The following is a 22,263-nucleotide window of genomic DNA, read 5'->3' as shown; positions in this document are numbered from 1 at the left end:
GGGTTGGGGAAGGCTTCCTTTAGGAGGTGGGATTTTAGTGGGGACTTAAGGGAAGCCAGGGAGGTCAGCCATATGAACCAAGATCACAGAATCACCGGGTCATCATTCTCAACTTTGCAGGGACCATGGGGAAGGAGCTTGGGTTCTGGCACCAGAAAACCTAGTTGGCATTTCCTGCCCCACTGCTTATTGGTTTTGCAACATAGGGTGACTTCATCTCTCTGGGCTTTGGCACATGCCTCTGAAGAATTGGAATGCCATAGACAACTCTCCCTGTATAGTTGCCGGTTGTTAATTTCGCTCATTGTCAACTGGGACTAGACTGGTGATGTGACTGGTCTAGAAACCCCTTTCTACCACTACTGATGAGCACTTGCTCTCAGAAAGTCTTAGAAAGTTGCCTGGGACCTGGGGGTTGTAAGAGCGCATGCAGTCAGTATGGGTCAGAGGCTAGATATGAACCTATCTCTCTCTTACTCTACGCTATCTCTATAATTATTACAGCTTCTATAATTATTAGCGCATGCAGTCAGTATGGGTCAGAGGCTAGATATGAACCTATCTCTCTCTTACTCTACGCTATCTCTATAATTATTACAGCTTCTATAATTATTAGCAGCTTCTATGTATATATAAAACACCTTTACAAAGGATTTTCTGGGCATTTTAAAAATTCATCTGTCATCTGAGGCTAGCCCAGCTAAATGGGGAGAGGTTTGTCACCAGGAGGCTGACCACCAAGTATGGACTTTTTTCAGTCACAGAACCTCCTGATGCCTGAACAAGGGAAGCAGCACTAGTTGATCCGTGGAGCTGTGGATGGAACACCCACACGGATCAAATCCGCAGCCCTCAAAGGCTTTTTAGTTGAAAGAGGATAATCATAGTGGTGCTACCTACCTCAGGGAGCTGCCAAAGGGATCAGGAGAGAGAATGTACTTTGGAAAGTACTTTAGATGCAAATGAAAGCTGCTATTACTATTCTTCAAAATAACTGACTTAAAGGTTTGCAAAGGGCTTTCCCTGTGTATGTATAGACTTATTTGTGTTTTATATCTAAAGTATATATCTTGTTTTATATAATTTATATATTTGGTTTATGTATGTATATGCACATGCATACATGCATCTATCTCTATACATACATATATGTGTATGTGTGTGTGTGTGTGTGTATACACATATATCTCTAGATAGATAGATCACTTAACCTCTGTTTACTTGGAGACAGCTAGGTAGCTTAGTGGATAGAGCACTGTGTCAGGAGTCAGGAAGATGAGCTCTGAATCTGACCTCAGATATTTACGGGCTATATGACCGTGGGCAGTCACTTAACCTCTTATTTTCCTTAATCCACTAGAGAAGGAAATGGCAAATCACTCTACTATCTTTGCCAAGAAAATCCCATGGACAGTACAGGAGTGCTATGGTCCATAAGGTCAGGAAGAATCAGACATGGCTGAATGACAAATATATACACACGTGTGTGTATATACATGTATGTATATACTTATACATACATGTATATACACATACCTATACATACACACCCATAGAACACAGAGGAACTTCTAATAAATAACTACCAATAAACATACATGTACAAATACACACACACATAGACACATACATGTACATACATTTGTACATGCATCCATGCACGTGTACATCTATGTGTCTTGGTAATGGAAGTTCTTCACCAGAAGTTCTTCTATGTTCTTTTTCTATATATCTATGTATTGATAGAGGAAATTTCTAATTCAGGAGTGAAGAACTGATAATACAAAATGTACCAAAAACCTTACTTCAGGCTTTTAAAAGGACTTTTGGGATACCTGGCATTGTACTGCATTGCACTGTATTAATAACAGCTAACATTCATGTAGTACTTTCTATGTGTCAGGCACATCTTATCTGATCCTCATGATAACCCTGGGAGGTAGGTATTATTATTATATCCATTTGACAGATGAGGAAATCGAGACAAACAGATTAAATGACTAGTCCAGGATCACGTAGCTAGGCCATATGTAAGGACAGATTTGATGATTTTCTGATTCCTGGCCCAGTATTCTATTGTATCATATCATATCATAGAGTCTTGCATTGGGTGTCTATATATGTATGTATGTGTACACATATATAACCATACATATATAACCACACACAAATATACATACACACACACATATATATATACATACATACATACACATATTGACCAGACCTGTGTTTTCAACAAAATAGGGAACTGCAAATAAGAAAATTTCCTCCATCAATGTAGCTGGGAACTTGCTCTATTTACAATTTAGCATCGTAGAGCATTATTGGCTGGAGCACGTGTGTGTGTGTGTGTGTGTGTGTGTGTGTGTGTGTGTATGACACAGAGAGACAGAATGTGAGGGAGAAAGGAGAGGAGAGGAGAGAAACAGAGACAGACAGAGACAGAGAGCAGAGAGAGGGAAGTGGGACTTGGCCCCCAGGACTTCCAGATTCTAAAGCTGGCCCTCCATCTCCCTCATCACACCTATAACTCAACAGAGAAGATGATAGACTGATTGACAGGTTTAGAAATACACTTCTATGTACATATGAATTGGTGACCAACATAATAGCTAACATTTGAATAATGCCATTAAAATATGCAAAACACTTTACATATATTATCTCATTTGTTCCTGAAAACAGACCAGTTAAGTAGGTGTTATTATTACCTCCTCTTTACAGATGGGAAACCTAATGTCAGAAGTTCTGTGACTTGCCCAGGATCACACAGTTCATATACATCATGGGCAGGACATGAATTTAGGTCTTCCTGACCCCTAGACCCCAGGATACCAAAGCAGGAAGGGAGCTCACAGGCATCTAATCCAATCTCCCTTCTCCTCTCCTCTCCCCACATTCTCTCCCCTACCACAATATAAATATTTTAAGGACTCTGTGTTTCCCTTTTATTACACAAGATAAACCCTTTGACGAGACCTGGCTTTAAGAACCCCATCCCCAATAATGCAAGTTTATCTAGAGGGAACAGTTGCCTGGTATTCAGGAGAATTCTACAGATGTAGAAAAGAAAGCCCAGCTGGGCCATTTCTGAAATCACTGTGATGGCATTCTTGTTCTGCTCCTCTGAGAGAGTGACAGACAAAGACAGAGAGAGTGGATAGATTAGATAAATAGACAGACAGACAGACGGATGGATAAATGGATAGACAGACTAAAAGACCAATTTTAAAAAGCACCCTCTTTAAACTGTGGAAAATATGCGTGTGTGTGTGTGTGTTCTAAAGGGACAACTATTGCTCCTCACTCCTCATCTCAACCAAAAGGCCTTCTGGTGAGAGTCACAGCACGTGGGGTAAGGAGACAGTTGCATCGTCTTCTTTCTGACCTGAAAAGAAGCAGTCTTTTCTTTTAGGGACATGGGAAGGGGTCTGGATGCATCTCAGAGAGAGAGGACAAAGAACTGAGTATTTCCCCATCATTTCCATTGCAAATCCTTGGGGTGTTTCTAGCTGTTTTGGACAAATCCCTATCCAAAAGAAATACCCGAGAGCACCGAGGGGAGGTCACCAGACAATCCAGGGCACTGACCAAACAGCCGAATGGTTTAGGGCAATGGATGACCCACCCAAGGGCAAAGAAAGGGAGAAAAAAAATTGTTACCACTCATTTCTATAGACCCTGTAGGTGGACAAAGTGCTCACAAAAACTCAAGTAAGATGGAGATAAAAGAGATCACTTGTTAAGTAAAGGAGTTATTAACCCTTTTTTTACAGATAAAGCAGCTTGCCCAGCCAAAACGGCCTGCTTGGGTCCCTCACAAACGATTTCCCCCACCTTTGCACCAGCCCTGCCTCAAGGAAACAGAGGAGAAAGCATGATGCAGGACAAACAGCACTTCTGAGAATCAAAGAACCCGCTTCTTTCACTTATTTCACAGTGTGACCTTGGACAAGTCACTATACTTTCTACAGCTCAAGTCTCTCATCTATAAAATAGGGGAGCAGGAAAGAACTAAATGTCCTCTAAGGTCTGTTCCAGCTTGACATTAATGATCCTGGGTGTCCAGGAGTGAATTTGAACCCAGGTCCTCTGCCTCAGAATTAGGGTTCCAAACAGTGACCTTTACAGAAACAGATTTCCAGAGTAAGTGGAGAGAAGCCGGCACCCCTTGGCCACTTGGATGAGAACGTGGATTTTTTTCCAACCACAAAGTTTCAGAGATAGTCTTTTGGGTCCCTATCTCCAGCCTTCTGAATTTCCTTCTCATGGCCCAGTGCCACCTCTGAAGGACTGTTCAGTCACTAACTCCATTAACAACAGCCTAGGATCTAAGCAGCACAGAAGAGCCATCCGCTCAGGTACAGCCAAAGAACCGGCCAGAAAGCCCTTCCTTTCTGCCTGATGATACAGAAACCAAACTGCACAATCACGGGGACCTGCCCTCATGTTGTTATTAAAATAGAACACCGATCATCTTGTCAGTGAACTGCATCGGGCCAACTCACTCAAGCCTCTCTTTCAAGAAATCAGATTCTCTCCCCCACAAAAAGCACTGGAAAACAATACATAAAAAAAAACCAAGCAAAAGAGGGGGTAGTTATAGGGAGAAAAAAAATAACAAAAGTTTAAAAGGGAGGCCCCAGTCCACACTGCTCTAGAAACTGTGGCCTTTACAGAAATAGATTTCTGAGGGGAGAAGCCTGTACCCCTGGGTCACTGGGATGAGAATGTGGATTTTTCAGTGGTTGTTTCATATGGAGGAAGTGAAGACCCATCCTCTTCAAAATACCTAGGGCTGGTTCTCTATCTACTGACCAATAATTAAGTAACAACAGGAACCACAGTTTTGATGTGGTGCTTTGGGGAGGCTGAGGAAAGGGGAGCGGGGAAGCTTCCTGCCAAAGGAACTATTCTGAACCCTACCTTGAACAGATGACCCATGCCCGTACCTGGAGGTCATTCCCTACTAAGAACAGAACAGCTTAAACCTTAGAAAGTCACTGGATACAGACATCCTTTAAAATCTCTGGACAAAAGCACTGTTTGGAAAGGGGAACTGATCTTCACCCCTATTGTGTGTGAACCCCAGAGGTGGGGGAGGGGAGAAGAGGGGGAAGTGCGGGGTTGGACCCTCTGAACCTAACTACCTTCTTACATGGTTCTTCAAACCCCCGTGAAGCCTTCACTTCCCTTTGAGAGTTTGGAAGATGTCATGTAAAAAAAAAAACAAAAAACCAGCAGCTCTTTCCCCTCCCATCCCCCAACCATCAGTACTCCTTCAACGGCGATTATTTCCAACAGAAATGCTATATTCCTAAGTATAATCTGTTATAAGCCAAAGTCCATTTTTTGGAGGAAATCAGGGGAACAGAAGGTGGATAATTGTTTTGATTAGCTTAATACCATGGTAACCCCATGGCGAGGCAACAAATGACTGAAGGAGAGAAACGCCGATTCAGCAGAAAATATATATATATAAAAACATATACATATATTAAAAGTCTGATGCACAGCAAAGCAGCTGGCAGAGGGATGCTGCAGGGTCCATCGATGCGTGCCGGGCACACATCTTCTCTGAGCAGGAGAAGAGGCCAAGGTGGAAGGGAGACTTTTTGGAAAAAAGAGACTTCATTTATTTAGCACACACTGGCACGCAGGGCATGGGAGTGTCCTCCAGGGAACATGGGAGATTCGGAGCCCAGTGACAAAAGGAGAAACATGCCTTAGAACCTCAGGGGCCCCAAAATGGGAACAGAGTGGGTGCTGGGCGGGGGCACTAGTATGGGCAGGAGAGACATGGGGGGGGGGGAGTGCTGGACATCAAAACTTGTCATCAGACCTCTTCCCCCAAACTCCCTGAAAAGGGGAAGGACCTCGTGCCTCTCTCTCCCACCCGTCCCCACCCGAACTTCCAGCAGCACCCCTCTCCACCGGGGCTGTCCGCCTAGACGGGCTCCCCGCAGCCCAGAGACAGGCAGCTGCCAATCAGCCGCGTGTAAGGAAGGAACCGGGGGCGCACCGACCTAAGTAGACAGGCAGAGACAGAGAAAGGGAGAGCCAGGTCCTGGACTCCCAGAACTTCCCCCCCCCCCCCGGCGGGCCTCCCCCAACCCACCCCCAGGGGTTTCATTTTTGCTTCTGCAGAGTCTGGCACATAGTAGGCACACAGCGCATCAATGCCTGCTTGCTCGATCTGCAGCAGCAGCCAGGAAGGGGGTGCAACTTAATGCTGTGAAGTTCGGGGGATGGAGGAGAAGAGGTAGCTGGCCCCGGGTCCAGAGCCCGCCTGTCTCCCGCCCCTGGCCCGGCTTGCCGCGGAGAGGATGGGGCGGGGGCTGGGGCCGGCCAGAGAGAGCCCCGCCGCCCCCAGATCCCCGGCCCCTCGGCCCGACCTTGCCCGGCCGCATACCTCCAGGGTCCTGATCTCCTGCTGGGTGAGGTCGTTGGACACCGCACACTTGGTGCGCAGCCCCCGCAGGCTGCTGATGGAGATGTCGATCAGCTTCTGGAGCTGGCAGCACTGCTGCAGAGCCCGGCCGGCCGCAGCCCCGGCCCCGGCCCCGGCGGAGCCCGCAACCGCAGCACTGGCCGCGCCCCCTCCTCTCTCCTTCTTCTCTCCCATCGCCGCCGCTGCCGCTGCTCGGAGCGCCGCTCTATCCATGCCTCGGCATCGGGACCCGGGGGGCGAGGCGGGGAGGAGCCCCGAACCAGAGCCCGAGCCGGGCCACCCGGGCTGGCGGGGAGCCACAGACGGCCGGAGCGCGCTGCCGCCGCTGGGGCTCCCTGCAGCCGTCGTCTGCCGCCGCCGCTGCTGCTGGTGCTGGTGCTGGTGCTGGTGCTGCTGCTGGCGCTCCGCCTCCTGCTCCTGCAGCTGCTGCCGCTGCCGCTGCTGCCGCTCCGCCTCCTGCTGATGCTGCTGCTGCTCACGGCAGCTCCGCAGCCCGGGAGCCAGACGCCAAGCCAGCCGCGCCTCCGACGGCTGCCTCTCGGGCTCTGCTCTCAGGCTCTCCCGAGTGGCCGCCGAGGCCCGGCGGGGGCCCGCGGGGGACGCCGGGAGTTGTAGTCCCGGCCGCGCACCTGCGGCTCCAGCCGGCCGCGAGCCTCTGCTCGGCTCCCTGCACTGCCCCAGAGGCGCGCGCTCCGAGCTCCGGCGGCCCCCCGCTGCGGCCGGCTCACACCTCTGCCGGGCGCGGCCCACCCTATGGCAGCACCACCTCCCTACCCCCTCCTCCCACGAGGGCGGGGCCTACTCTTCTCAGGCTCCGCCCCCTAAGCCTGGCAGCTGATATCTGGGGAGAGGCGGGGCAGAAAAGAAGGGGGCGCGAGACTCACCTCTCCTGAGCTCTGTCCAGGCAGCAGGAACTGGACTCCAGGAACCAGGATTGCCGGGTGTCAATCAATAAGCATTTATTATTTACAGTGGGGCCACTGCTCTGAGCCCTGGGCATGCAAAAAAATGCAAAAGCCAGCCCCTGCCCTAGAGAAGCTCACCTGCAAACTACCTCTTGCGGATTGTAGAGACCAGATCAATGGGAGATAATCCCCAGCTGCCAGGCACTGCTGACCCCCTTGTGATCCATGTGACCTTGGGCAAGTCACGTAGCTTCTCTGGACCTCTGGGTCCTCTCCATTAAAAAATAAATTAGGCCAAAATTAGCACAGGCAGCAAATAATTGACCCATACTTTGTCAGCCTCTCAGCTTCAGAGGCTGCATTGAGTACACAATCATCTGCAAACAGAAAATCATGCACCAACACTCCCTCCACTTCGGTCTTGGCTTGTAACCTTTTCAAACTGAAGAACTTACCATCAGTACGGTAGATGACCTTGATGCCATGTTCATTCTCATTAAAAGCATTTGTCAACATGGCTGAAAACATCATACTAAAAAGTATGGGAGCAAGCACACAGTCTTGTTTCACTCCATTGGTGAGTGGGAAGGCATGAGAGCTATGTCCATTATCCAGAACCAGGGCAAACATGCCATCATGAAACTGACATACTATTTGGTGTAATTAACACCAAAAAAAACCCCAAAACACAGGTGCTCCATCAGCCACCACCACACCATCCATACGTGGAACCATTGGTTACAACAAATGGAGAAGTTTTGAATGCTGTGGATGAGTTCACTTACCTTGGTAGTGTACTTTCCAGGGACGTACACATTGACAATGAGGTGGATGCACACATTGCCAGAGCTAGCTCAGTATTTGGGAGAGAAGAGGTAGAAGAGACTACAAATTGAAGATCTACAGAGCTGTTGTACTGATCTCATTGTTATATACTTGTGAAACATGGACAGTCTACCAGCGCTATGCCAGGAAACTGAATCGCTTCCACTTGAACTGTCTTAGGCAGACTTTGAGGATCACCTTGCATGATAAGGTACCAGACACCGAAATCCTTGCTCGAGCTGAACTGCAGTATTCAAACTATGCTTCAGACTGCGCAACTCTGATGGGCTGGCCACCGTTGTTTGAATGCAAAATGTACGTTTGCCAAAAAGACTATTTAAATGAGAACTCGCTTGGGGCAGGCAATCACATGGTGGCCAGAAGAAACACAAGGACACTCTCAAGAACTTTGGATTTGACTGTGCAACATGGGAGACTGGCACAGGATTGCTCAGCATTGTGTGCCCACATAAGAAAAGGTGCTGTGCTCTTTGAGCAAAGCAGAATTGAGACAGCACAAAGTGAACACAAAGTAAACGCAGGATGAGCAAATTTGGGATATTCAAATGGACTATCTGTGCCCAACCTGTGGTAAAGTATTCCGAGCTTGTATTGGTTTGATCAGTCACAGTCGGACACACTGAAATTTCACTTTACAATGGTGATGTCATTTTGATCCTCTTCAAAGATGAAGGATAACAACCATTAAAAAAATAAATAAAAAGGACAAGGTGACCCCTCAACTCCCTTTCAATTCCAAGTTTATGCTCGGAGGCTTTGGAGACCAAAGACCGTTAAAACCTCTTTTAGCTCTTTAAGTGAGGTAGACATCCCGGTGGATAGAGTGCTGAGTTCACCAAAACCTACTAACTCAAATCCCTTAAACGCTCTTTGCCTCCATTTTCTCATCTGTGAAATGTGGACAATAATAGCACCTACCTCCCAGGGTTGTTGTGAGGCACAAATGAGATAGCGTTTGTATTAGCACAGTGTCTGGCATATAGTAGGTACTCTGTGAATGCTTATTCCCTTCCCTCCCTCACCCCCCCTTCTCAAGCCTCTGATTATCCAGAAGTCTTGACTCTACCAAGGATCTCTGCATTTGAGGTGTTGCTGCAACTGTTCCTCCCTTATAACTTCCCAGGTTCATTCTGATCATTTAAAATGACAGGCCCTAGGTGGGAGGAATATCCCACCAACCAGCTGGAGACTTCATTACCTCCTTCCCTCTCTCCCTTCATTCATTTCCCCTTCCCAATTCTGGCACTCCAAGACTCCGATCATCTCTCCCACCTTTTTCCTGAAAACCCTCTTCCCTTGAATGCCAAGCCAAAGTACATTTCTCATTCCCATTTTTTCACTTCAATTCAACTGTCCAGTCCCTAAAGGAGTTAAATTACTTACTTAGAAACCCAAAATTCAGGTTCTCAATTTTTGATCATATAAAAGCAAGGATTTAGAGCTGAGCAGGAGAGATTAAATATCATTAAATCCAACCCCCTTTTGAAGAGACAGACCCAAAGAGGTTGTCACCATCCCAGACCCACACTGCTATTATGTGAGTTTTAAGTTTTCCTGACTCCCAGCCCTTTTTTTTTAAACAAGAACTATGATTTCCTTGGTATTGGGAATTCTCAGTGAGGAAAATCCCTCTCCCCAATACAGATCTCACACTTAGCAATTTATACCCTTGGAGAGTTAACTGGGTCAGTGAAAGGTTAAGCCACTTGCCCAGAGTCATATCTGTGTGCCAGGGGAGAATTGAACCAGACCTTCTTAATTTCACATTTTCATCTCCTTTCCACTCCCCCACAATCTGAACTCCCTTATTGCGGAGCTTCCATCGGCATATGGTGATATTAGGGGTAGGAGAAACACTCTGTGTTCTATATACAGTCTTGTTACTCAAAGTGCCCTTGCAAAAATAACACTGGATCTCATTTTGCATATATTTATTCATTCAGGAAACCTGCCAAACTACTTGGATTGTAGATATTGTGAAGAGTAGGTCTTTGAATCCCCAGCACCTAGCTTTGAACCTGCTAGGAACTTTAATAAACATTTTTGTATTGAATTGAAATATGAGTTAGATACCTCCCACAGGCTAAGCAGGCTGGGTATCTCTCTCATATAGTCTGGGTAAAAGTCAGCTGGTCTTTGCTTCTATTCTGTGTCATTACTGAGCTTGCTCTCTCTCTCTGTTGATGACAAAAATTAAGCTTGTCCAGTCTAGAAAACCTCTTGCTCTGCATGGGAAGGTAACTTACTTCCACTCTAGCACTGGAAGGATATCTCCCCCCTGTCCCCCATAAAGAGGCTTGGGATAGCCCAGAGATTGAAGAGAGGCAGGGCTGGTTACAGCCTGATCTTATCCAAAGACTAAGGCAGCCTACTGTGTGAACAGCTGCAAATAGCAGCCAGTGGTAGTGAAAGGTTGAGGTTTTCACCCATGACCACAGAATTCTGCTGGGCCCCAAAAGGACCCAGGGTGGGAGGGGAGCCACAAGACCAAGGCATTTGTTTCCCGGATTTCTGCTTTTCTTAGATCAAGCAGGAAGTACCTAGAAGTCACCCCCATGGACTTAAAACACCAAAGGCCTGGGCTGTCTGGATAAACTCACTCAGAGCTGTGGTTTTTTCTTTTCTGCAGTCCTGGCCTCCTTCTGGTTGAGTGGCTCTCAGTTTGGAGAAGAGACTTCCCATATTTGAAAAACTGGATGTCCTCTCAGAAGGGTGGAGCCTAAGCTGTGTTACCAGGTCCCAGAAAGTAGTCAAGTGGGAACATGATCTGCAGGGCCCCACGGACTGAAGAAACTCGAGTTGTCCAATATTCCCCTAGGGAGACATTGCTATTTCTTCCAGTGCCTTTGCTCTCTGGGTATGGAGCCCTGGTGACCCAGGGAGAAGAACTTTTGGCTCCACATTCACAAAAAACCCTTTGTTCAGACTGTACTGGGTTTTAGTTTCCAGAAGGAATAACTCAATGCATGAAACTCATCTATTGATAACAAAACCAAAGCCTGAATTTCTAATGGAGAATTGTCAGTGAAAGAGAGAGATTTCATTTTCAAATGAGTTTCCAGGCTGGGGGAGATTCATTGCCTTTTTTGCTATTAGGGAGATTGTTTCCTGAGTCTTTCTGACCTTGATTCTGGGGAATTAAATCTTCCTACATGCTAAATGAAGGGAATTTCTTTTGAACATCCCTTCTGTATTTGTTGTTATTCGTTGTTTGTTCAGTTTTTCAATTGTGTCTGACTCTTCTTGATCCCATTTGAGATTTTCTTGGCAGAAATACTGGAGTGGTTTGCCATTTTCTTCTTCAGCTCATTTGACAGATAAGGCAACTGAGAAAAACAGAGTTACATGACTTGCCCAGGAAAACACAGCCAATAAGTGTCTGAGATCAGCATTTGAACTCATGAAGATGAATCTTCCTGACTCCAGGCTCTATACTCAAACCAGTACACCTCTGACTGACATTTTCTACAACACTATACAGTTTGGAAAGCTCTTTACACATGGTCTGGTGGTCTGTCTTGAGAGGCAGCATGGAGGCATAGTGGGTGCAGGGCTGGACTTGCAGTCAAGAAGACCCGAGTTCAAATCCTGCCAAATTTCTAGCCCACATGGTCCTAGAGAAGTCATTGTTAAATTTCTAAGACTTGGCTATCCCATCTATAAAATGAGAAGAAGAAGAATAGCATCTCTCTTACTGAGTAGGTCATAGGATCAAAGGTGGAGAGCTGGGCCTCAAAAACCATCAAGTCTAGCCTCTTCATTTTATTTTTTTAAAATATTTGTTTAGTAGGATTTATACCAGGAAGGCAGGGCTGGTTCAATATTAGGAAAACTATCAGCATTATTGATCATATCAATAACCAAACTGACAGAAACCATATGACTATCTCAATAGATGCAGAAAAAGCTTTTGACAAGATACAACACTCATTCCTATCGAAAATACTGGAGATCATAGGAATAAATGGAGTCTTCCATAAAATAATAAGCATATCTACCTAAAACCATCAACAAGAATGTTACAAAGAAGAATTAGAACCAATGGGAAGAAACATAAGAAAGAAGAAACAAAGAGAGAGAGAGAGAGAGAGAGAGAGAGAGAGAGAGAGAGAGAGAGAGAGAGAGAGAGCAAATAGATCTACATTGACTACATAGTTTTTTTCTGGATGTGGATGGCATTTTCCATCATGAGTCTTTTGGGTTGTCTTAGATCCTTATGTTGCTGAGAAGATAGCCTCCTCATTTTAAAGATGAGGAAATCAAGGCCCAGAGTCAAGTGACAATCTAAGGAGATAATCCTTGTGTCTGTCATGAAGGAGTGGGGAATCTGCGGCCTTAAGGCAACACATGGCTTTCTAGGTCCTTGGGTTCAGCCTTTCGACTTGAAGTCAAAACTTGAAGTCCAAGTTTTACTGAACAAATTCTTTTATTAAGGGAATGTAGTGAGTATACCCAGACCTCAGTTTTGCACAGTGAAGTTGCTGCATGTTTTCCTCAAGGTTTTAGGAGTAACCTGAGAAGATTGGAGGTTGTCTCTGCTCTAATGTCTTTGGCTCAAGCACCCATCACTTGGGCTCTTCCCATTGTAAGTCTCCAGTGACCAAAAGTCCCAATTCCATTTAGCCACTTAACATCAATGAGCTTTTATAAAGTCATATTTATTCAAAGATACAGAAAGGACAAAAGTACAGACGTTTCCCCCCAGTGCCTTGGGGTCATACTTTCCCCTTATCCCAGTCTTGCTCTGGGGAATCAGCTCAGACTCGGCTTGGTACTTTCAGAGAAGTGGTCCTACCAAGTTTAAGTCCAAATGCTATGTGACTGCTAAATGAGTCTTTGTCTCAGCTCCTGCTGGGTTGGGTGCCAAAGGTGATTCCCAAAGGTCATTGCTTTCTCCTCATTACATTGATACTAGGATGACTGCCAAACCCAGATGCCCAGGGGCTCCATCTTCTGGCCTTCAAAAACTCCCAAGGTTGTAGCCTCCAATGACTTTACCTAAAAATGGAAAAGAACAAATGCAGAAGCAAAAGACTCAGGCCTATTTCACAGGGTCACATGTCCTCAGAGGGAAGAAGGCCCCATGTTTGGGGGGATTGTGTCTCATATCAGTGGACTTGAACCAAGAGTGAGCCGAGGAAGAATACAACATTAAAGCCCTTTAAAGGCACCATGTATGCAGCCAAGCAGAGAAGCCTCTCCTAACAAAGCAGATCAGAACCAACAACACAATGTCTATGGATGCTCCAAAAGTCTCTTTAAGACACTTTACCTGTCATGACTACTCTCCTGGAAGCAATCTCTTACACGTCAAAAATTTGCATCAGTGATTTGCAACCACAAAGTGCAATATAAATGTCAACTCTGGCAATCACATTTGAACCTGACGACAACTGCAGGGAAGGTGTTGTACTGTCAACGCCCATTTTATAAATGAGGAAAACTGAGGCTCAGAATGTGCCTCACACAGCCAAAAAGGATGAGAGACAGGATTTGAGCCCAGAGTTCTCCTAGCCCACAACCCCCACACTGTTTCATACCCAGAGCAATCCCTTTCTACTTTGGAAAAGTCACTTCTCCCCTTTGTATCTCAGTTTTCTCACCTGTAAAATGACCTCTAAGTTCCCTTTCCTCATCAGGGATTCTATATAGATCCAGATGTTGTCAGAATCAAAGGAAAAAAGTATATGAAATGCTTAGAAGAGGATATAGAAATGCCACTTTTTACTACGGCACCTAGAATAGTCTCCTCCTCTTTCCCTAGGTTCCCACATCTGCTTGTTGTATCTTTCTACCCATCCTTCTGGCCTCAACTCAAATGCCAAGAAAACAGAGAGACATAATGGCAAGTGAGAGGCTGTGGGTTCAAATTCCCAGCTCTGCCATTTGCTAAGTGATCTTGAGTAAGTTACAATCTCCCACGTGCCTTGGTTTCCTCATTCAAAATATAAAGGGAAGGGATTAGACTATCTCTAAGATTCTACTATTTACCACCTGGCTCTGGTCCTAACTCCCCAGACTTGTCCACCTCCTCACCATCAGCCTACTTACCCTGGAGTTGCCTCCAATTCTGATGGAGTTCTTCCCCAGGACTGCCATTTCAGGAAGTGCCCAGACCATTCATGATCACTACTACCCTTGCTCCTCTCCTAACTCTTTCACCTTTACCCTCCCCATACTCCCCCACATCACCCTCCTTTCCCAGGTCCCTTTAATTTGTCATCCTTCTCTATAAGAATGTAAGTTCCTTGCGAGTAGGCACCATCTCCCTGGCTTCTCTGGTTCTGGTTCTCTCCCGTCTCTCTCTCTTTCTGTCCTTCTGTCTCTCTGTCTCTCCTCTCCTCTACCTCCCCTCTCTTTTTCCTCTTTCTTTCCTTCCCTCTCTCCCTCTGTCTCTCCTCTCTGTCTTTCTCCCTTCTTTTTGCTTGTATAGATAGAAAGATGGATTAAGTATTTAGTATGTACTCAGATGTTGGGGGCGGGGGTTGAGCTGTTGAGAGAATGCAAAGATCTTTTCTCCTATGTCAATGTGGGCACTGAACTCCCAGATTCTGTAGGGCAAAGGTATCAAATATACAGTTTCCAACACTGCTGAATGCAGCCTTAACAAAATTCAAATTCAATTGGGAAAATTTTAACAAAATAAAGCAAAATATAGTAAAAGAGTCTTTGACTTTCTCAAGGTCAGTGATGATAAGGAGGAGGAGAAGCTAGGCTTTCCTGATTTTCAAGTCCCTGGCTTTTCTCACTATACCCAGATCACTTTCACTTTTCTTCTAAGGCTGTTGCTGACTTGATAAGACAGATCGTGTCTTGTGTTTTTGCCATATGCATCTGCCTTTTCTAAAGAAGCTTAAAACGAATCTATTAACCCTTCCTTTGGGTCCCTTGCCAGGCATACTTTGTAGAAACCCCCCACAACAGGAATTGTGACCTTAGGCAAATGACTCTGCCTCCCAAGGCATCCATTTTCTTCTTTGTAAAATAAGGGAATTGGACTAGATGGTGCCAGCTCTAGGTGTGTGATCTTGTGATTAGGATGGATGAGACAGCAACATCCACATTTTAAACATCAGCATCTATCCAAGCAAGCTGGGATAACTCTACAGATTTATTTTGTGAGTCTGTTTGCACTCCATTCCCCTTGAGCTGAGATTTACTGCGCAGTCAGCATGCCCAGATGGTCTTTGCATTGTAAAAAGCACTTCAATAAAGATGTTTAGCATCCTGGCAGTGCCAACCCTACCAACAGGCAGAGGAGGCTACACCCACACAGGATGGTTTGGGGGTCCCAGCTCTTTGCCCAAGAACATCATAGACTTAGAACTAGAAGGAGCCATATCAAATCCAATCCCTCCACTTTAGAGAGGATGAAACTGAGGCCCAGGGAGCTTGACTGACTTATAGGATCATAGACAGAGCTGGAAGGGACCTCAGAGGCCAAATCCTCTCATTTTACAGAAGAGGAAACTGAGGTCCAGGGAAATTATATGAGTATGTGACAACCTCAGAAGTCATCAAGTCTACACCATTTTTTCAGAGACAGAAACTGAGGCTCAAGGGTAAGTGATTCCATTCCCCTTCTGTCTGTGCTTCTTGCTCTTCAAGCTTTACCCTCATGATCCAGTTGCCTTCTCATCCTGGAAACTCCCTCAGTGTCAGGAGTCTTCTCACCTTGGAACATACAGACTTTCTTCTTCTGCTGCTGAGTTCCTTCCAGGGCCGCCATTTTGGCTACACACTGCTTGATTACCCTCCCTGCTGGACTTTCCGCTCTATCCTCCTTGACATCCTTCCCCACCCCCAGCCCAAATGAATGTCTTCTCTTCCAATTATGTTGCTGCTTCCTTCTCAGAGGCAAGTTTCTCTACTGATGGAACATGACACACAAATCCACCTGCCCATTGGACAGGTACCTAACCTAGTAGTCGTCCAGTTGCACTAAGCTAGGGACAATCTGGCTCCACTTTCCGTCATCTGCAACCTTTATTCCTATCCAAATCATCCTCAGTCTCCTCCAGGCTCATTCTAACAATGTTCACCCATTCTTCTGGGACCTCTGGAATCCAGGCTCTATTCTCAGCAAATTCCTCTAAAGCCTCAAACTTTTCAGCCAACATTCCTATCACCTCCTTGTTCTGAGTGGAAACTTGGCTCTCTCTCCCCTGAGGACTCCATATGCCATGACCTTTTCCTTTGGAGACTGCTTCTTTTCCCATTCCTCCCTGGCTCAAGGAGGAGGAAGTCAGGTCTATTTCTTCTATCTCTATCCCTCAGGGACCTTTCACCTTTTGATAGTTCTTCATTCCATTAATCACTTTCTCTTATCCTTTTTCCCTATTTCCTACTGACCCCCTGGGATCATTTTCTGGTCTTATTGTCTACTATATAACCTGCCATCTTGCTTGACAGTTTCGGGAAGAGACTGGCTCAGGAGTACAAGGATATGGATTCAAATTCCACTTCTGATCCTTATGTATGACCTTGGGCAAGTTAGTCTACCTCTCTGATCCTCCGTTTCCTCCTTTGTAAAATGAGGAGTTTGACAAGATGGCCTCTGAAGTCCCTTCCACTTCTAAATCTAAAATCACATGTTTTCAGCTGCAAGGACCCAGCTGAGGTTAGGTACCATGAATTGGTAGGGAGAGTAATCAGGGTGATCTTTGGATTTTTCTCCAGGAATGCTCTTCATCCTTGGAACAGGAGTAGAGAAAGCGGATAGTGGGAGTTGTCCAAGGACAAACAACAGAAGTTTAGGGAGGTTGGGGCTTTCAGAGTGGTAGCCAGTAAAATGTTAAATCAGCAGACTGTGGGTCAAGTCTAGGTTTTAAATCAAGCAAAGCCAGAGTGAGGGAGACGGAATGGGAGAATAAGGGTGAAGTGAAGGACCAGGACTGTGAGAGGTGAAGGACTGATGTGGGAGATCGAGAGGGAGAGGTGGATAAACAGGAGCTGGTGATCAGAGAGGGGGATTCTAATTTTGAACTGGGCAATCAGTGCATTTTGAAAAGACAATGGCATCTATTGTAGGACTTTATTCATGTCTGGCTGAAGGGGGATGGAGAAGCCTAGGGGGATGGGTAGATTTAGCCAAATTGTGTGAGGTTGTAAGAGGGCTCACCATCCTGAATACTGAAGTACAGAAAGATCCCAGCATCCTGCAACCACAGCCAGGAAGAGATCCCAGACATCATCTCATCTCATCTACCTCTCTCATAGATCAAAGGTAGGAATTGAACCTAAGCCCTCTGACTCTAGACAGAGCTCCTTTTGTTTAAACTAAACAGCCTCTGCAGTGAGCTCCAGTTAGGGTAACTGACCACCCCTCCACTTTTAGGACAACTCTAAGGAAAATTTTCCTTACATCCATCCCTTAAGTTCTTAAAGACCATACCTTAAGGGATGCCATGATCTTTTTTCTCTCCCATATTTAGAGAAAATTCCAAGAATCATAGATCAGAGCTGGAAGAAGTCATTTGTCTAACACTTTAATTTTACAGATGAGGAAGCTGAAGCCCAAGGAGATTAAATGACTTTACTAAGGTCATGAAGATAAGAAGAATCAGAGATGAGATTTGAACCTAGGTCCTAGGCTCTTTTCATTGGACCCTATGGATGCTTCCCATTTCAATGAAAAGATTAAGGCCATCTGATAGGAAAGTCTCTCCTCTCCCCTCCTCTACTCATTGGAGCATGCTGAATTCATCATTACCCACTCAATCTTCTTTCCCACTTAATCAAAGAAGAGGTATCCCTGGTGGGGTAGTGGTTCTAATGGAAAGGACTTAGGTTTGAATTCCGTTTCTGGTACTTACTGTCTTAGGTGACCTCCGGCAAGTTTTTTAATCTCACTGGGTATTTGTTTCTTCATCTATAAAATGAGAGGACTGGGAGAGATGGTCTCAGAGGTCCCTTTCAACCGTAGATCTCTGATCCTATGATCCCTACTTTTCACACCTGGGTCCTGGGTCCCCTTCTCTCCCATCTCTTCCAGATTATTTCCCAGCAGTGATCCCTTCTCTCTCCTGCCTTTTCAGCCCTTCCTTCACAAATGTCTTGTTATCTCCTTATGAAACTGGTCAGGTGTCTCCATTCCTTTTTTAAAAAAAAAGCCACTTCTTGTTCCCTTCTGTTTTATGCAAGTGTTGTGCCATCTCTCTGCATCCCTTCACTACTGAACTTCTTGGGAAAATTGTCTGTGCCTCCACTTCCTCTCCACCCACTGGTTCTTCATTTCTTTCTATCTAGATTCCACCCCCTCGGTTCTACTGAAATTGTTCTCTCAAAAGTCACCAGCAGCCTTCTTTGGCCAGGCCCTTGTGGCCCATATTTTCCCCCTATCTCTCTTGACCTCTGCAGTTCAGAATTCTGTTCACTCCTTTCCCTTCTTACTGTATATTTTTTTCTAAGGTAAATTTTGATGGCTGAAACCCACCTAGTTGCCTTGGGGTTTACTGACTAGATCTCTTTCTCAAAGACCATGCCTTAAACCCAATTCACTCTGGATCTCATTGATTGGACAACAGTAAGTCCTTGCCCAAGTACCACTTAGGGATTAATTTTTGAGTCCTCCTGGCTCTGAGTGAATGTAAATAGTGATTTTTTCTCTTTTGTCCAGCAACCCTGAGGATCTCCCCCTCCCAGTTTGATTTTTTTTAATTAAAGGGGCCATCCTTTGACTCACTTCTTAAAGAGGCCTATTCACTCAAAGTGAGAACTCAGAAAGACCTTAGCTTAAAAGCCTAATGTCTCCCACTGCATCCTGGGCCATCTCCAGTCATCCTGATGAATATCTGACCACTGGACCCAGACGACTCTGGAGGAGAAAGTGAGGCTGGTGATCTTGCACAGCCTTCCCTCATTCAAATCAAAGTCAATATAAGTCATGTCATCATCTCCCTGATGTCATAGTCCTCTTCGAGAAAGAACAAACTACAACCACATATACTCTTCTCTACCTTGACTTCAGGGACAACGTACTCTCCCGGTTCACTGCTCCTGCCTCTCTAACGATTTTCCCCAAACCTACTTTTTTCCAAACTTTCCTTTTTCTATCAAGAGCATCATAATTCTCAGTCACCCAGTTCCCAACCTCAAGGTCATCAATCACCAATCAGTTGTTTCTGCTCTCACAACATGTCTACACTCAGACAGCTCTAACTCAAGTCCTCATCACCTTTCACCTGGGCTACTGTCTCTTCCCCATGCCAACATACCTTCCATACATCTGCCAAACTGGTTTTTCCAAAGTGTAATCACCCTGCAGCTTAATAAACTGCAGTAGCTCCCTATTGCCACTAGGAACAAATATGAAATCTTTTACTTGGCATTTAAAATTCTTTAGTACCTGACTTTGGCCAGGTCTTATCACTTATGCCAGACTTATCACTGATTTCTTTCACTCACTCTATGGTCCAGCCAAATTGGCTGCCTACCTGTTCCTCAAACATGATGTTTCATCCTCCCTCCACATCCCTTTTCCCAGGCTGCCCCCATGCCTAGATGTGACTTTATCCTCATGAGTCTCTCCTCCATTTTTGCATTTTTTTCTCTTTTCTCCTTCTTTCTTAGAATCCTTCATTTTCTTCATGCCTCTTCCCAAGCACCATCATGAAGTCTTCTCATCCTCCAGTTGCTAATATCTTCCTGCAAATGAATTATATTTATTTAGTATTTATTTTATGTATGTGCATATTGTTTTTCCTGATACAATGTAAGCTTTTTGAGAGCAAGGACTGTGTGTTGGTCTTTGTAATATCAGCATCTCATGCATAGTAGACACTTAATGAATACTAGTTGAAAGAATGCTTGTTGACCATTAAGTAGGGAGAGTAAGTTAAGAAGAATCCAGGGGATAGGGGAATGAATGGTTCTAGAGAAAGCTGTTGATGATTGAACCCCTTCCAGCTTCAACTTGGGAATCATGCAATTGTTTTTGACTGTAGCACTGTCAGACCAGAGGGAAGCATTTGAGCAAAGACCAGCAAGACAATTTGCAAGATCCCATCCCATCATTCCATTGAAAATGGTGAAGCCACATTAAGAGTTCCAGGAATCTTTAGTTCTTTAGTAATGCCTATTACACCCAAGCTAGTGGTCCTGGAAAGTGTTAGGTGACAGGTATGATTATACCTTTCTCCTACAGTAAGAAGTTTATATCAAGCAAGAGAAAGTCTTAATGTCTCCTCTACAAATAAGGTCCATCCCAGTAGTGCAGTGAGTGGAGAGTGAAGAGCCACCCTGAGAGGTGGGATGTTTGAGTCACTTTCTGCTGATAGGATGGCTAATGTCAATAGTACCATGCTTTAAGTATTCAAACTGTTTTGCTTTGGATTACAACCTGAGGTTTAAGTGAATGTGAATGACTAGATCTGAAGTAGAAGAGGAGTTTGCTGTGGAGTGAGAGAGAAGCCACAAGTAATGGGGGAAGTAATAGGGGGTGAAGACAGTTCTAGGAAGCTGATGACTGTCTACTCAGACATTGAACCTGTTATGTAGGCTGTCTGTCATCTCTGATGGGGGGTCCCTGTCACACATACCAAATCAGATTATAGTTTCTGAGCTAGAAGTCATCCACACAGCACCCTCATTTTTTACATTAGAGGAAACTGAGGCCTAAAGGGGATAAAATGACAGTGGCTTACTCAAGGTTAGACAGCTATTTAGTGGCAAGGCTTAGACTCAAACCCAGCCCCTCTTGACTCCAAAGCATGGTGCTTTGCATGTAGTAAGCTCTCAATAAATGCTTTCTCACTCAATTCAGCAAACATTTATTGAACACCTACTATATACACTGTGCTAAGTGCCTCATTGGTAAAATCAAATTGAGATGAACAGTAAGAGACCCCTTTGGAAGAGTCCTGAAGGGAGTATGAGAGAAGGAAGGGGAACCTCATTCCTTGCTTAGGAGGGCTGTTGTCATTGTATGAAGCTGCCTGCCTCCCAGAGTTGGTTGGGGTCCAGTTACTCCTCAAAGTGAGCAACAGGGGTGCCCCTCATTGACTTAAAAGAGGGGTCTGCTCTGCTTGGAACTTAGCTACTTGGAGGATATAGCCAATGGTAGAAGTTGCTTTGTTTGATTGTGTACATTTGTTACAAGGGGTTTATTTTTCTTTTTTTTAAATTGGAGGGAGGAGAAGGAGGGTGAAATGCTTGATAATCAAAAAGAAAAAAGAAAAATTATTAAGGCCACCTCTCTGGTCTCCATTTCCTCACTTGGAATATGGTAATAATAATAATGGTAACATAGTGGAGCAAGGAATAGTGTATTCATCATATTTATGGAGAAGGGAAGAATTTTTGACTAAACAAGAGATAGAAAACATTATGAAGTGCAAAATGGATGATTTTGATTACATTGAATTGAAAAGTTTTTGCACAACCAAACCCAATGCAACCAAAATTAGGAGGGAAGCAGAAAACCTGGAGAGAATTTTTGCAACTAGTGTCCGTGATAAAGGCCTCATTTCTAAAATACAGAGAGAACTGAATCAAATGTACAAGAATACAAGTCATTCTCCAATTGATAAGTGGTCAAAGGATATGAAGAGGCAGTTTTCAGAGGAAGAAATTAAAGCTATCTATAGTCATATGAAAAAATGCTCTAACTCACTATTGATTAGAGAGATGCAAATCAAAACAACTCTGAGGTACCACATCACACCTATCAGACTGGCTAACATGACAAAACAGGAAGATGATAACTGTTGGAGAAGATGTGGGAGAGTTGTTGGTGGAGCTGTGAGCTGATCCAGCCATTCTAGAGAGCAATTTGGAACCACGCCCAAAGAGCTACAAAAAATGTGCATACCCTTTGACCCAGCAATACTGCTTCTAGGACTGTATCCTCAAGAGATCATAAAAATGGGAAAGGGTCCCACATGTATAAAAATATTTATAGCAACACTCTTTGTGGTGGCCAAAAACTGGAAATCAAGGAGATGCCCATCAACTGGGGAATGGCTGAATAAATTGTGGTATATGAATGTAATGGAATACTATTGTGCTAGAAGAAATGATGAACAGGAAGACTTCAGAGAGGCCTGGAAAGACTTATAT

General features: G+C 44.9%; 1 protein-coding gene and 1 long non-coding RNA gene across 7 annotated transcripts in view; both read right to left on the bottom strand.

The window, feature by feature from the left end:
• The window catches only part of KSR1 (kinase suppressor of ras 1), a 215,420-nt gene extending 208,244 nt beyond the window's left edge, over positions 1-7,176 (bottom strand). For 4 of the 6 annotated variants that reach the window (XM_072639736.1, XM_072639737.1, XM_072639740.1 and 1 more), the window contains exon 1: positions 6,416-6,808. In XM_072639736.1, coding sequence (XP_072495837.1) covers positions 6,416-6,667 — 252 coding nt within the window. In that variant the 5' untranslated portion in view covers positions 6,668-6,808. Of the gene's footprint in view, positions 1-6,415 lie in introns of all 6 variants that reach the window. The other 2 variants (XM_072639739.1, XM_072639735.1) reach the window with 2 other exon arrangements.
• Positions 7,177-12,404: 5,228 nt separating this feature from the next.
• Positions 12,405-22,263, bottom strand: part of LOC140524879 (uncharacterized) — a 52,914-nt gene continuing 43,055 nt past the window's right edge. Inside the window, exons 2-3 of the long non-coding RNA XR_011973868.1 lie at positions 19,641-19,851; positions 12,405-13,203 (exon numbers count right to left, since the gene is read on the bottom strand). This is a non-coding gene — a long non-coding RNA (uncharacterized lncRNA). The remainder of the gene's footprint in view (positions 13,204-19,640; positions 19,852-22,263) is intronic.

Source organism: Notamacropus eugenii, chromosome 2, assembly GCF_028372415.1.
Source record: "Notamacropus eugenii isolate mMacEug1 chromosome 2, mMacEug1.pri_v2, whole genome shotgun sequence".
NCBI lineage: Eukaryota > Metazoa > Chordata > Mammalia > Diprotodontia > Macropodidae > Notamacropus > Notamacropus eugenii.
This window is presented reverse-complemented; position numbering and strand designations above follow the sequence as displayed.